This window comes from Danio rerio, chromosome 5, assembly GCF_052040795.2.
Source record: "Danio rerio strain M-AB ecotype USA chromosome 5, GRCz13ab, whole genome shotgun sequence".
Classification (NCBI taxonomy): Eukaryota; Metazoa; Chordata; class Actinopteri; order Cypriniformes; family Danionidae; genus Danio; species Danio rerio.
Genome location: NC_141025.1, coordinates 25,154,844 through 25,171,155, shown reverse-complemented (window position 1 = coordinate 25,171,155; position 16,312 = coordinate 25,154,844). Strand labels below are relative to the sequence as shown.

The window sequence follows — 16,312 nt, the reverse complement described above, 5'->3', positions numbered from 1 at the left end:
TTTAGCACGTATATTTAACAGTGTTAATCATTAATTCAGTATTAGATACTGGTTTGGGTAAAATGCATAAATCATATACAAAAATTATAAATTCTCAAAATAGACTGGGAATTAAAAATAGGCCTAACGTTACCAACATTTGCCCAGTGCTAAAACCTCAGCTGTTGTACCGTTTGTCTCTCTCTCTCTCTCCCTTTGTTACTCCAGACTATTACATAACTTGGTTTAAATAAGATAGCATGGACACTTTTAATTACGTTCACTTGTCCTATGCCTAGAAGTTGGTATTTGACTACACTGACTTCATTGCACTGAAGATATACTTTTCAAGTGATTGGAATAATGTGAATTGACAACATTAAAATACAAATTAGCATTCTTTTGTTCCTGCACAGCATTATATATAGGGGGTTTGTCAGGCACGTGCACACATAGGGCTCAACCTGTGAAGTGCACATGCCCTTTTTAGTCTTGGATAGAAAGTGCCCTTCCAAAGAGATCTGAAGTGCCCTAGCGCCCCCCAACCTTTACCCCCAATCTAATTTTCCCACCTTTAGCTGTTTCTGGGTCCTGCTGAACCCTATTTAAAAAAAAAAAAACATGATATGGAAGTCACTAGGGACCAGTCCAGCACAATTTCCAAAGTGTGTTTTTTATCTTATCTAATTTACACAGGTTTGTTGAGAGGCAGATCTATATCAGACCCTTATCATCAAACATGGTTTTATTAGGTAACTAATTTACTTTTTAGATTTTATTTTCTGTGGACCCATAACCAGATTACAGATGATCAAAGTTAATGTTAATCTACTGACCTCTGCTGGTTCACCACATAATCTCTTATACAGTACGTCCTCTTTCTTACAGCAATGGGAATGTTTTTCTTATGTTGGTAAAAATAGACATGTTATAATTCTTACTAAAGCTTCAAAGTATACCCACACATCATACTCATACAGTATTATACTATAATAAATGAGAAATCAGATAACATTGACACTTTTAACTCACACTTTCCATCGCCATATGTTCCATTGAGAGATAGATATGAATCATAATAATAACCCTGTGATCTTTAGTGCTGAACAGCTCACATGACATTTGTTTACCTAAATACTGGAGTCCTGCGATACAATAAAGCTTCAGCTCATCAGGCTGCATTTTCAGACATTGTTATTTTGACTTTTCACCACCTTGTCTTTTTCCCCTCACTTTTTCCGTAAATGACATGAGCATGTAGTTAAAAGGATGAGTTGCTTGTGTAGTCAAAAAGAGATGTGTTTGCATACAGTGTGTTTGCAGCAGATGTGAGATGCTGATGATTAGACTCCCCCTGCGGCTAAACATTTGGTTAATACACTTTTGTCCATCCAACCAAGAGCTTCACACAGTCAATGCCTCAATAACTGTTTGGCCTTTGTAAGTTACCGAGGGGTAAATAGCAGGAAGTTATGAGGCAAGTCAGTCAACTGTATATGCAGAAGAGGTGGTTGTTCAGGCAGCTGTTACATTTAAGAGCTGTCAGGAGCTGGACTGACATCAGCAAACACTGTTGCATTAAGGTAGGAAATTCATATTTCAGCATTTTGTGACTTTCTGTAAAAAAAAAATAATAATAAAAAAGAACTTTAAAATACATTCATACTAATATACATCATCGGTCAAAAGTTTGGGGTCAGTTTTATTTATTTGTTTTTTAAAGAAAATTTATTATTAAACGGTTAATATTTTTTACATTTTAAATAACTGCTTTCTTATTGTATATAGTTTCAAATGAATTTATTACTCTAGTCATTATTGCTTTTATTACTATTAATAATAATAATTAATATTAGAGTGACTTCTGAAAGATCATGTGACTCTGAAGACTGGAGTGATAAAGCTAAAAATTTGTCATTAAAAATCACTGGAATAAATGATAAATACTTTTGAACAGTTATTTTATAGTGCAATAACATTTCACAATTTTACAATTTGTGCTGTATTTTTGATTGAATAAACACAGCCTTGGTGAGCTGGAGAAACTTATTTTAAGACAGATTAAAATCCTACTGAGCCCAAACTTCTTACGGGTCGTGTATATTTATAAATATTATGACAGATCATATAGTATTATGACATGTGACACTTGACCACAAATTATGATGCAACGGTATTTTGCCAAAAACTATTAGAATATTATGAAAATATCTTGTACAATGATGATATTTCATAAATGTACAACTGTAAAATGTATCAAAACCTAATTTTTAATAGCAGCAAGCATTGATAAAAACTTCCTACAAATATTAAGTTTGTTTTTTTAACCATCAGATTCCAGATTTTGAGGTAGTTACATCTCAGGCAAATAAAGTCCTTTCTAATGTGTCATGGTTGGTTGCAAGAAAGCAAACCCAGCTGCAGCAATCAACAATATAAAAGGTGTTTGAGAGAATTAGGCACAAGTAGACAGACAAGGTACAAACAGTATAGGGGCAATAACACAGTGAAGCCAGTGGTAGAGACAAGATGGCACTAAATTGAACAGCCAGCCAGGGGAAGAGTGGTCAGAGCTAGATCCTGGAGCAAGCTATGTAAACTCACTGGCAGGCCAGGAAAGTCAGGACACAGGATAGGACTGGAGAAGTATAACACAGCAAATAGGCAGCAATAATATAGACAATTAAACTTCCTAAATATAAAAACTATGAAATTAAATATAAACTTTAGTAGAAAAAGAGAACTAGACTGACTCAGACAACTGGAAATAACAGAAACTGAAAAAGACTAGAATCTTAAAGAGAAATTTAATAATCAAAAAAAAAAAATCTAACAAAATTAATTAGAAATACAGGACTGGGATTGACAAAAAAAAGGATTAAACCCGAACAAAGATTAACACACAAAATTAGGTAAACACTAGGAACAAACAAAAGAAAGTTACAGCAACAAACAAACAGTAAGTAGACAAGACAACTAACAGGCAATACAAACCATTCAGTAAGGATATAAGACAAGCTCATACAGAACAAACCAGCAAAGAAATGAGAACACACAGCACAATATATATAGAACAAAGCACATGAGAGACAGGTGCAATCAGGATAACAAGGAAATAAGAGGGCGTCGGGGTAACTGAAACAAGGAGGAAAGACTTTTCAATCATCAGAGCACGCGTGCTGAGGATGATGTGACAATAAAAGTTATTTGATTTGATTTGACAAGAGCACATGGCCAACACAACTTAAGGCAAAGCAATGCAAGCAAGCACAGGGCAAACAAGGAATCATTAAACACAAGACTGTCAGGTAAGGACCATGACATGATTTCCAAAAATGGATTCTTATAACTGGTTGCCACATTAACATTAGTTTTTTTTTAACTTAAGTTTTTTCAGTAAACTTCTGATGACATTTTTTTTTTCAATTTAAATAATTAGAAAATAGGGTTAACAGTCCTGTTTTTAGAAGAGTTATAGAAGAAATAATTAACATGGTGGAATGACCCTGGTCATTTCTAAATCTTACCAATGTCACTTTCTAAAAAATGCTATGAATGACAATTTTTCAACAAACATTTTATTCAAACCCACGCCTAATAAATCCAATACGGAAACTAAAAATCTTCAAGTGTTCATTTTTTTTTGCATCCATTAGGTCACGGCTGCCCCTACAGTTTACAGTGGTGTACAGCACTTCTAAAACCCTGGCATTAGTGAATCTGAACGTGCAGCTGTTTTGATTCACTTTGATACTATATTTGAGGGAAGTGAAAGCAAGTGCTGTCAGCAGATATTTCTAAGCAAGTGTTAGACCGCTTCACTAATTCAAGAGAAAGCATAGATTGTCACCCCATACTCAAGATGGTTGATGTTGACTTGGGAACTGTTAAACATTCAGATATTAAAAATCATGTGAGACCAGTCAAAAGAATAAGAGTCACCCTTGTGTGGTTTATTTCTGTTTGTAACCTCACATCTGACCGCTTGATGCAATTAAGTAATCACTGTAAACGCAGTCACTGGGGGAGATCTCACTCTTTTGATCTGTCTATCTGCCTTTGGTGAACGTGGCTGGGTGTGTGTAAGCCCTGTGTCTTGTATGGCTGCGGAACAGTTGGCCTTATGAATTATTTGTGTGGTAAAATTGCATCTCATTTTACAGCTCTATTATATGTGATCTCTCTGCTCTCACCTCCCACCGTCCTTCCCATTGTGCATTTCTAATGAAGCATGCAATCCCATGCTCTGCTTCCATATCTGACCCCTAACCTTCAGGGTTCTCCGCCTCCACTGTCTGGATCAAGCGAACCTCATCATACCTGTCAGATCACACTGTCTGTTGCTGCTTCTCTCCCACCACTTCCCATATTTCCACTTTCTGTTCCTTTATTTTCCTTCCCCCCTTCCATATGCTATTTCTTTCTTTGCATTCTATGACTCTCATTATCATGTTAAATTATTCCATCATTTCTCTTCTCCAACTTTTTAATTTCTTTGCTTTATCAGAATCCATCTTATGAGGTCTGTACATACTTGATATTTTAGTTTCCCTCCTCTCTCCTTTTCCTTCTGCATCCATTCTCTTCTTTCTCTCATACACTCTCGCTTTCTCCTCGCTTCATTCCCCCTTTTCTTGTCCACCTCCTCCTCCTCTCCTTGCTTGTTTCCTTTCCCAGTGAAACCCCAAACCTCGTACACACTCTTTCTCCTCTTCCTCAGCAGGATGCTTAATCTGCGGGCAGCTCAGAGCCAGTTCACCCATGAAGTGCGAGAGCCTGGGCTATGGGTTTGGAGGGTGGAGAAGATGAAGGCTGTGCTCCTTGACCCTTCGCAGAGGGGGATCTTCTACAATGGAGATGCGTACATCGTGCTCAGCAACCGTGGAAAGGATGGAAGTGACCTGCACATGTGGATGGGTTTGTAGTAAAATTTAGTGTTCAATTAAATGAAACAGTACTGTAGTTTGGCATTTTTTTGTTTATTACTGCTGGATTTCTTATTTTGGTTAGGGGAAAAGTCTTCCCCGGATGAGCAGGGTGCTTGTGCCATGCTTGCCACTCAACTGGACAGCTTCTTGGGAGGAGAGCCAGTGCAACACAGACAGGTGCAGGGCTTCGAGTCACATGAATTCATGGGACTTTTTCCTAAAGGAGTCAGCTATAAGGTGAGTGTAAATGCACAACAGTGAAACAAGAAGCCCCTTTGTTTTCTCTTCCAAAATAATAAAAATAATAAGATCTTTCAAGCCATTTAAGGTTTGTTGTTGTAAAGAAGGAGCTGCGTTCCAACTCTCGTTCCAACTCTCGTTCCAACTCTCACCTATGGTCATGAGCTTTGGGTCATGACCGAAAGGACAACATCTTGGATACAAGCAGCTGAAATGAGTTTCTTTCACAGGGTGGCAGGGTGCAACCTTGTAGATAGAGTGAGGAGCTCTGTCACCTGGGAGGAGGAGCTCGGAGTAGAGAAGTCAGCTGAGGTGGCTCAGGCATCTATTTCGGATGCCTCCTGGATACCTACCTAGGGAGGTTTTCCAAACATATCCCACCGGGAGGAGGCCTCGGGGAAGACCCAGGACATGCTGGAGGGACTATGTCTCTCTGCTGGCCTGGGAATGCCTCAGGATCCCCCTGGAGCTAAAGGAAGTGTCTGGGAAGAGGGAAGTCTGGGGTTCTCTCCTAAGATTGCTAACCCTGCAACCCAGCCCTGTAAAAGCAGTTAAAAATTAATGAATTAATGAGTCGTTTAAGCTGTTTTTGCATCAATAAATCCTTAAATCACAGTTTTCAAAATAATCTATGTTGTATAAAATAAAAAAATGTTACGTAAAGGGTGACATAAAGGTTCACCAAAAAATTTTAATGGACCTTTGTGAGTTTCAGTAACCATTGATATCTATAATAGGAAAAACGAACACATTTGCTTTTAACTGCTTTAATGTTCAACAGAAAAAAAAAACTCAAACTTAAACGTTTATGATGAAAAAAAAATTATAACAGAATATTTAGTTTTGGTTTGATTATGGCATTTATGATTAAATTATGACTGATTAAGTGTCAAAACATTTTCATAGAATTATTGTTGGGGGACACATTCATGCACTCATTTTCCTTCGGCTTAATTTCTGATTTGTCAGCGGTCACCAAAGTGGAATTAACCACCAACTACTATGCCATATGTTTTACACAGTCAATGCCCATGAAAGGACACGTGCATTATAATATATAACTATGTAAAGATTGAATTTATGACAAAATTAGGAAAGAAATAACTAAATATGTAAAGTAATGTGTTTTGTATAGCGCATTTATCCTGTCATACACCTAAAGCACTTCACAATCATGAGCGGGGTCTCTCAACTCTACCACCAGTGTGCAGCATCCACTTGGATAATATTATGACAGCCACAGGACAATGGCACCAGTGTGCTCACCACACACTTGCTAGGGGGAGTGGAGAGACAGTGACAGCAGATTCGGTGGATGGGGATGATTGGGAGGCCATGATGGGTAAAGGCCGATGGAGGGAATTTGGCCATGACACTGGGGTTACACCCCTACTCTTCATGAGAAATGCCATGGGATTTTTTATTAACCACAGAGAGTCAAGACCTCAGTTTAAAGTCTCATCCGCAATAAATAAAATTAATATATATTTTTTTTACAATTTCCAAATATTTAGTTTCAACTATGTTTTTGAGTGTACTAAAGAATGTGCCTCTAAGAATCTATGGGTTCTCTGGTTTCTCCATCTTGTCTCAGGAGGGTGGGGTGGAGTCAGGCTTCAAGAGTGCCAGGTCTAGAATTGATCCTGTTAAATATCTGTACCAAGTCAAAGGAAAGAAAAACATCCGCGCAAGAGAGGTGGAGTTTAGCTGGGGGAGCTTCAACAAGGGGGACTGTTTCATACTGGACCTGGGAGAGGTTTGTAAATGTCTTTATATGCTATACATGCTTGTGTGTTGGTGAGCAACCTTTATGATCCTTTTATGATTGTGTGTTTATGCTCAGAATATAGTCGTATGGATTGGTTCCAAAGCCAACATGTTTGAGCGACAGAAGGTGCGTGAGATAGCAATGCTGATCAGAGACACCGAGAGGAATGGCAAAGCTCACATCATTGATGTTCGAGAGGGAGAGGAACCAGTAGAGATGGTCAAGGTGACAAACAACACGTCTATTCCTTTATTCCTTTAAAGATGCATAAAACAAATCATAAAACATGCCACATCACATGGCAATTAGGTTCAAATTAATTTGTTGTCCTTGGTGATTCATTAAAAACAAGGAATATGTATGTATGTGTGTGTTTATATATATATATATATATATATATATATATATATATATATATATATATATATATATATATATATATATATATATATATATATATTTGCAGGCAAAATGAATGACTTCTGTTGAAACACTGATGTCTTGAGCATGTTCAAAACAACCTGAATATGATGATCAACTCTCAGAATCTGAAAACTTAATCTTCCCAATAAAACATAATCATACTTTTTATATGTAAGCTGCAGCACCCAACATAAGAACAAATAAGTACCATTTTGTTAACAAATACAGGTAAATTAAAGATAATAATGTTGTAAGTAATGTTTGTATTTTGTACTCTAGTTTAAAGTTAACCCCAAGGAGTCAGAGATAGGCCTACAATTAATTAAAGGCAATTATTTACTGAAAAAAATAGTTAGCAGAAGCCAGCTTCCACACTCACAAAGAGTCCATAGGGCGCTCTCTGTGTTGAGTCTCAAATCCAGAGCAATTATACTTTTACAGAAGGTCACCAACTACGTCATGCTCTTAGGTAGGAAGATTCTGGTTGGTTGAAACAGAGATAACCTTAGATAATCTCCACATATGGACGTAAAATTCAAAGCATAACTTTCAATGACTATTTAGGTGACAAGCAAACAAAGGTCAGACTTAACAGGTCCTCCAGAAGGCTATTTTGAGAGTCAGAATGATCACAGAGATGAGATTCAGTCCTTAAGGAAGAGTTTAAGCAAGTGTCTTATCAGTATAGTATATTGCTGACAGTGTAAGAGCAGCATCTTACTGAGCATTAACAAAATACAAACTACAACAGAATTAACTTTATTTCTAACATGTAATATCAGTGTTGTCACTATTGTGGTTACAAACTTGGCATACAAAAAGAGCAACAAACACATTCAATTACAGTTTTCCTCAAAAGAGGGATGACACTATGACATGAAATAATGTAGGCAGTTATTATCAACTTTACTTATAATCATATCAAAGGAAAGATATATCCAAATATATGTATATGTTTGCCAGTTTTTGATTTAGTTTTTAGACTACTGTTTTAAAAAATGAATGCCAGTAAACCACTGAGTAGCATTGTATAAATCCCCAAGGACCATGGTTTCAGCAGAAATCGTCTTTAATGCTCTACTGAGGAAAAAATTAACCTACATCTTCAATGGCCTGAGGGAGAATAAATTAACAGCACATTTAAATTTGTTAGGTAAACTATCCCTTTAGGGCAAAAAAGAAAGACTAATTAAGGTATGATTAGTAAAATACCATCTCTATCATCACTTGTAAGGCACTTGGTCCAGTTCCAGCTCTGAAGGACAGCTCAACAGAGGAAGACTCTGAAGCAGATATCACCAATTCTGCTTCCCTTTACAAGGTCAGCCCTCTTTCTTTTACACTAAACGTCATATATTATAAAAAAAAATCAAAGTACCTAATCTAATCTTGTGGTCAGTCAATCTCCTTCAATGTTATAATGACACAATATTACAATTACAACTACAAAAAGGACACAATTAATATGATATTGTCACAATACTTTTGTCATGGGAAAATAAGTCTGCATAAACCAGATATTGCTGAGACCTTTATATCATTATGTTGATTTACTTCCAAGTTCCAACTGAAATGAAATATTGAGTAGAGAGTGGGGCTTTTTTGTGCATCATACCCTTAGCAAACTAACGGTAAGGAGGTTGTGGTTAAGAATATTGTGGCTGAAGCCGTCAAACAACTGCCACTCCAAAAATTGACCAAAACAGACTTTTTTAGTGCACAGATTAATTTTTCACCTAAAGAATAACAGTATGTGCCAGCAAAATTAACATTGTACATTTTTATTTTACATGGACTTTTAAGGGCACCTATGATGAAAATCATCTTTTGCAAGCTGTTTGCACAGAGAGATATGTGTAGGTATAGTGTGTCCACAGTCATTGATGTAAACACAATAAGTCTTTTTTTTTTTTTTAATTACTGACATTAAAATAGCACTTAAATCCCAGTGATTTCGAGGCCCACCGCAATGTGATGCAGGAGTGTGGTTTTCCCACCCACCAAATTGATTGACAGGTGCCATATCTCGATAATAACACGTATACACATTTCCACAAAACATTTTTTTTGCAAAGAAACTGAGATTAAATTTGTTACAACGCTCTGTGTTCAGCTGCACCTTAATAATTAATTTTATAAGTTTAAAACGTTTCTAAAACATAAAATAAAATTACTATTTAATTCTTAACTGTTATAATTACCATGGCCACATGATGTCAGTAAATGCGCACAAATGTGTGTGTGTGCGCGTATGTGCAAACGGCATTTCTCATCATTTCAGAAAGGCTTGAATAATCTCCACCACAAATACATGAAATGAAATTACTTGGTAATTCTGACGATGAGCTGCATTTCAGCTTCATCACATTCTAAAAAACCTTAAGTTATTTATTTAACCCAATAGTTGAGTTAAACATTTAGTGCTTTTGTTGGGTTATTTTTAACCTTTTTAAATTTATTTATTAATAACTCAACCAGTTGAGTTAAACATTTGGTGCTTTGTTGGGTTATTTTTAACCATTATTGGGTTATTTATTTAATAACTCAACCAGTTGAGTTAAAAATTTCAACAGTCAACTGATTTAACTGACACAAAATAGCTTTATTAATATGCATGTGTGATGTTGTTTTTGTGTTATAAAGTTTATTTAAGCTATAATGCAATATTGTTGTAATATCAAATATTTTATCAAATTACTTAGCCGTGTCGTGTTTTTTATATCTGTTTCACCATTCAAGAGCATCTTTTAGAAGCGTTGGGTTGTGGTTCAATGTAATGTACATTGTCGACACTGAGTGAAGCCTGCTGCAGCTGCTGGACAGCCTCTACAGCACATTCCTTATTTCTGTTCAATCAACACAAGGTTTTCTGCTTATAACTGTCTGTACTTTTTTCTGTTCTTCATTGTTTGTGATTCTTGATTTATTTTAACAAAAGTGTCTGGAACTAAAATGTTATGGAAATAAAGCATTTTTAATATTTTTGAAAACTGTATGCTATTTATTTACACAGCAACAATTAAAAAAAAAATAGTAGCACTAGTAATAGTTGCAATATTAATACTAGAGTGAAAAAAACAATTTAATCAAAATAACCCAATGGATTGGGTTTAAATAACCCATAGTTGGGAAGGTGCTATAATAACCTATAGTTGGGTATTATGTTGGGGTAATTTTAATCCAAATATTTTAATAGAGAGAGTCTGCCTCTGTCACTGTGGATTTATCTGATGTAAGGCATGATGAGAATGTCAGATATTGTTGTAGATATGCATGTCAGAGTGGTGGGTGGGAAGAAGCAGCTCATTTGCGTTTAAAGCCACAGGCTACAAAAACAGCTACATAGCCCTCACGTTTTGAGTTTGTGTATCTCACTTTAGTTTTATTGCTGGAGAGCAAAATGGGATTATCATGCTGACAAAATGACCAACACTTTAAAGAAAACCTCTTGAAAATGTTGTATTTTGTTGATGCCGCCATCTTTATTTGACATTAATTCTTTGTTTTATGTTTAAGATTTAAAACTCAGTGTTATAAATGACCAGCTCTGTAAAGTAATATATTTTATTATTACACCAAATAGTGTAATAAAATCTTGACTATATATCATATGGGCATCTGTGTATTGAATGGGCATCAAAGTATTGCCATGGAAAATATTTCTATACTCTGCTAAATAGGCATGGGATGATAATCGTTTTAAAGGTATACTGCGGTTTGGAAAAGTCAAGGTTTTAAAACCGTCAATTTTCTGCTATATCATTCCTTTGGTATATGTACGATTTTTTATTTACTTTTTTTTTTCAGTATCTCCAGCAGAAAAGATGATGAATCGTAATAAAATCTGTGTTCTTGAAGTCATTGATTCATTTTCATTATTTAGCCTAATGTTTACTGCTCCATAATATTATAAATGTTTCTCAAAAGGAAATATATTTTGTTGAAAGGGGAAAAAAGTTTTTTTTTTTACCCAGACATTTAAAAATAATTGATCTTAGAGCAGTAATCACAATACTGTGAAACCGTGATATTTTTATCCAATGTTATCATACCGTCAGAATCTTATACTGGCCCATGCCTACTGCTGAATCAATATATCCTCACTAATAATTCTCTTTCTCAGGTGTCTAATGCAACAGGCCAAATGACTTTAACAAAACTGTGTGACAAAGGACCTTTCGGTCAAGAGCTGCTGGAGAAAGACGACTGCTTCATACTGGACAATGGATCCAATGGGAAGATCTATGTTTGGAAAGGTGCTTATTCAATCCATGTGTGTCACGTAAAATCATAACTTTTTAATCATTACCTTTCATTGCGGACAAGCAGGGAATGGAGCTAATGCAGAGGAGAAGAGAGTCGCCTTGAAGGTAGCAGATGAGTTTATTACCGAGATGAATTACCCCAGGATGAGAACGCAGGTACAATAACCAGCAGTTCAAGCTTTCATTTTCACATCTGTGCAAAACTATGACCTCCAGTCATCCACTTTTATTACACCCTCAGGTGGAAATTCTCCCTCAGGGTCGTGAATCGGTGCTCTTCAAACAGTTCTTCAAGAGCTGGAGTTAAACATCAACACCAGCAGGATGTATGATACTCTTTTTGTATTATCGCACAGCATACTAGCCTTGAGTGGTGTAGAAGACTACCTGTTGAAACTCTTTGCTGTTAGCCAAAGGATTGCTTGTTTATTATGAACGGGACTGTTGTCATTTTTATTTAAAAAAAAATGCCTATTTAAGAATAATGTTTTTAAAAAGGCCATTTAAATTGTTCAATAATTGTCTGTCAAATGCAAAATTAAAAGTATAAAACATAACTCAAAGTTCTGGTATTATGTGAATTTGAAATTTCCGGGTTTCTCAGTAGCAGATTTAATCACAGCTGGGTAAACTTCGAGAGTAGTGAATGGCAGCGAGTGGGAGAGCGGGGCACAAAGTAACACTTTTTGGTTGTGGCCAAATAATGAACAAAGTAACGGGAATAGACAGGCCCGGATTGGCTAATCGGGAGGACCGGGAGAATTCCCGGTGGGCCGGTCCGTTTTTTGGCCGTGAGGGCCGGTGTCACTAGTTCCAGAATCGGTTGCTCTCAGCAGTCACACTTTTTAAAAATAATTTAATTATTTACTTGACCACAGCCTTCTTATTAATTATTTTACCGCAGCTCTGCTCTTTTTATCTATTTTCTCTTAGCCTCGTGAGCAGGATGCAGGTTAATGATGATATACTGTAACTAGATAAGTCACCATTAAACGTACAGCAGTTGTGGTACAGTGGTTAGTACGTTAGATTTTGAGGCGGCCAACCTGGGTTCGGTCCTTCTCTGAGTAACAATTTTTTTTTTTTTTTCATTTTTATTGTTAAGACATAATACTGTAAGGGTTGTTGAACATTTGAAGTTCTAAAAGTGCTGTTTTCTCAAAAAAAAAGACGTGATAGTGTAATTAGAAACTGAATTGGAAATAACCTTATTTTAATATAGTCAGTGGTGAACTGAGATGGGCCGGTCTGAGGCTTGAAACTCCAGGGCTGAAAAAGAGTCCCACTCCGGCCCTGGGAATAGACAAACCATTTTACCAACAAATAAGCCTCTCCTACAAATGAGCACTGGTTGTATGATCACCAGACCTATGGTTTCTGTGCAGTATTGCCAAAAGTGCCAGGAGTAATAACTGTACTATTTACTCCACCTCCGGGGCTAGTTGTAACAGAGGGTTAGTTGTAACATGTGCTCAAAAAAGTAAAATTTCACACAGTTAATTTAAATGTATTAATTTATTCATTTCTTTTCGGATTAGTCCCTTTATTAATCTGGGGTCGCCACAGCGGAATGAACCACCAACTTATCCAGCATATGTTTTATGCAGTGGATACCTTTCCAGCTGCAACCCATCACTGGAAAATCATTTAAATTCAGTTTATTTTAAATAGTATATTACCTCAGTAGTTGTGTCACACCCTCGTTACTGCAGCTCCAGTCAGCACTCTCCCTCACCATCCACCACTCACCACACCCGTAAACAATCATCTGATTACTAATCACCTGCATCTACAATCACCCATGCACCATATATACTCACTTCCTTCATTCACTCACTGGCTGGAATCGAAGTCAGATGGTTCTGTCATCGACTCTCCCTCTTGTACTCTTCCGTGGATGTCCTTCTTCTCCTGTGGATGTAAACACAACCGCTTAAGGGAGGTGACTAAGCTTTGATAGAGTAATCCGGAAGATCTAAAACTTACCATATTAACTGTGTGTGAGATCGCTCTCCCTCTGCTACACCCCTTACCTGCTTCATCTCTTAGCATCTGTTGCATAGCACTAATAAATACTCTTAAAGATTTATCCATCTGTATTCCTTGTGTGACTGTGACAAACGTGACTAAAATTATACTAAAATACAGCATGTTTATTTATTTGTCTATTAGAAAAACACATTTGGATTCATTTGCATTATTACCCATTATTTTACAATGCATTAATTTGCAGTATTAGCATTAAATTCTAATTAAAAACACTTATATAAAAAGTTCCCAACATTACACCCAAATTATTTTGTTAGTTTAATTGTTGTCCAACAGTGTGGGGCTATTTGTAACACCCTGTTAAAACTGTGTCGTGTTTCCTCAATTGGCTAGCAGTAACTGTGTCTTTTTTTACTTTTAAATGGTTCCATCTTTTAGCGCAGAAGACTGTATTTACAGCAATATAAGATTTTAGGTGCATACTTTTTAAATATTTATTTTTAAATAAAAAATATATATATATTGAGTATATAAAAAATACCTTTATGCTGAAAAAAAATGGTTTCTCCATTGTTTCTCATCCAAATTTTGCTGAACTTTTTAAATAATTGGCAGGAAGACATCTGCCAACACTGTGGTAAAAAACTCAAAGCATGCCATGGTTAACCCTGAGCAAATAGCTTTAAACCCCTATTTTACCCAACGTTACTTTGTCCCCTGCGCTTCCCTACAACAAATCAACTTTTTTGCAATCCCATTTGCTGAAATAATATTAGAAAAACTCCACAATGGTGTTATCAAGACTTACAGAAAAAGTTATACTTTTATTTACTTTGCTGCTTTTTATTTACAAATGCCTCACACAAGCGGTAATTTGTTGCAAAGACGATATATGTAAACATAAACACAAAAATGCCCATAAGTTCATTCATTCATTTTCCTTCAGCTTAGTCCCTTTTTAACAAGGGTCACCACAGCAGAATGAACTGGCAACTATTCCAGCATATGTTTTATGCAGCGGATGTCTTTCCAGCCGCAACCTAGTACTGAGAAACACCCATACACTTGCGCATTCATACACACTAATACAGTAAGGCCAATTTAGTTAATCCAATTCAATGTTCATACATTTTTTACAAATCTAAATGTTAAAAACTTTCAAGGATTTAAGATGCTGATGACTATACATAACAGCGTTGTGAATAGGGTCATGATGTGTGGTGATGACTGTTCTTCATATATTGAGGCTCACATTAACTCAATATCATACATGCACAAACAGACACCAAATAAACTACTAACGCTTATGTAATACATACGTGACCTTTAGTGTGATCAGAATTTATCTTGGACATGCACGCAAAGATAAAGGATGAATCTGTAAATTAATCTTAGGGCTGATCCTCCACACAACCAAGCCAAATCAGTGGAAAGGACAAACGACTGGACTTTTGGCTATGAAAATAAACACTACATAAATAAGAACTTTGCCAATAGCAGTTTCTCAGTTGAAAGCACACCGATGTTCTTCCATCTTCTGCCTTAAAAACTGCTTTAAATGTTGAAAAACAGGCCTACAAAAAAACGCTGTTTCAGTTTTAGTGAGCAAGGCTTTAATGTCTGTAACTGCATCTTTCATTTGAGATGCAGTTCTTCGGAGGGTCAAATAGTGACCATCTTTGTCATTGCATTGTTTCGACAACCTTATGCAATGAAAGAAGTTATTTCCATTAATTAGTTGCATTAATTTCTATGCCCAAGATCTTGTATTGGTAATGGGAACCCATCCACTATCTAACTGTGAGGTATACACCATCTGCTCCAGCACATCCCAGAGACATTTAGCAGGCTTTTTTTTTGTTTGTTTTTTTTTTTTTTTAACAATTTGTGCCTGATGAATTATGACATTGTTATGTGGTAATACAGTTATGTGAGACTTCACATCAGAAGCTACACACACCACATCAATAAGGTTTAAAGAATTGTTTACAAATCCATAACAAGACTGTAATCTATTAATCATTGCATTAAACTTACATCCATAGACTTTGATGATTACTCACCCTCAAGTGGTTCCAAAGCTTTAAGAGGTTCTATTTTCTGTTGAACACAAAAGAAGATATTTTGAAGAATGTTGAAAACCAGTAACCATTGACATCCATAGTAGGAAAAACAAATATGCAAGTCAATGATTACATTTCTAACATTTAAACAGATTTAAAAAATTAAAAATTCTCAAACTGGATTTAAACAAATGATTTGAGTAAATGAAAATCATGTTCATTTTTGAACATTCTGAAATATCTATTTAAATTAATAAATTAATGTATTAAGTTACTACTATAACTGTAGTTGCTAAGATATTTTCTATTTCATGCATGTTTCAGATGATTTTCCAATTAATCCACATTTCAGACCATTGAACAGCGTAACAAACAGTTTACTGCCTAAATATGGAGGTTAATAATTGCCACTTGAGTCATTTGAGAACTTGTGTAATGAGAGTGCTTCATCTTGAAATGACAACCAGGGAGCAATACCAGTTTCATTATGCCTGTTGATTTGATATTTTATAATACAAAAACACATAATCAGCATGTACTTATATGTCTATAGCCTACCAAACCAATGAATCATCAGGAAACAGTTTCGAGCTTTGGAGCAGGAAAGACCAACTTGGCCAAACACAGTGATAAAGTTTTGATTAAAAAAAAACTTCC

The 16,312-nt window shown here is 35.9% G+C and overlaps 1 protein-coding gene and 1 long non-coding RNA gene across 8 annotated transcripts; one reads left to right on the top strand and one right to left on the bottom strand.

The window, feature by feature from the left end:
- The first annotated feature begins 1,463 nt into the window (after nt 1–1,463).
- Nucleotides 1,464–12,160, top strand: capga (capping protein (actin filament), gelsolin-like a). Of its 7 annotated transcripts, none has more exons than XM_087252493.1 (9): nt 1,464–1,562; nt 4,703–4,896; nt 4,990–5,144; nt 5,378–6,903; nt 6,991–7,140; nt 8,573–8,659; nt 11,462–11,594; nt 11,668–11,759; nt 11,845–12,160. In XM_087252493.1, exons 4-9 carry the CDS (start codon nt 6,670–6,672, stop codon nt 11,908–11,910), a joined length of 762 nt encoding a protein of 253 aa, XP_087108619.1. In that variant the 5' UTR covers nt 1,464–1,562; nt 4,703–4,896; nt 4,990–5,144; nt 5,378–6,669; the 3' UTR covers nt 11,911–12,160. The 7 variants fall into 7 exon arrangements, with proteins under 7 accessions (XP_087108619.1, XP_087108616.1, NP_001275994.1 ...); XM_087252490.1 differs by having other exon boundaries at nt 4,700–4,896; nt 6,742–6,903; NM_001289065.1 differs by having other exon boundaries at nt 1,499–1,562; nt 6,742–6,903; nt 11,845–12,010.
- LOC141385808 (uncharacterized) lies at nt 2,771–15,692 on the bottom strand. Its single transcript, XR_015491182.1, has 3 exons — nt 15,656–15,692; nt 13,424–13,514; nt 2,771–5,686 (listed from the first exon to the last, which is right to left on the bottom strand). It is a non-coding gene; the product is annotated as an uncharacterized LOC141385808 (long non-coding RNA).
- Nucleotides 15,693–16,312: the final 620 nt, after the last annotated feature.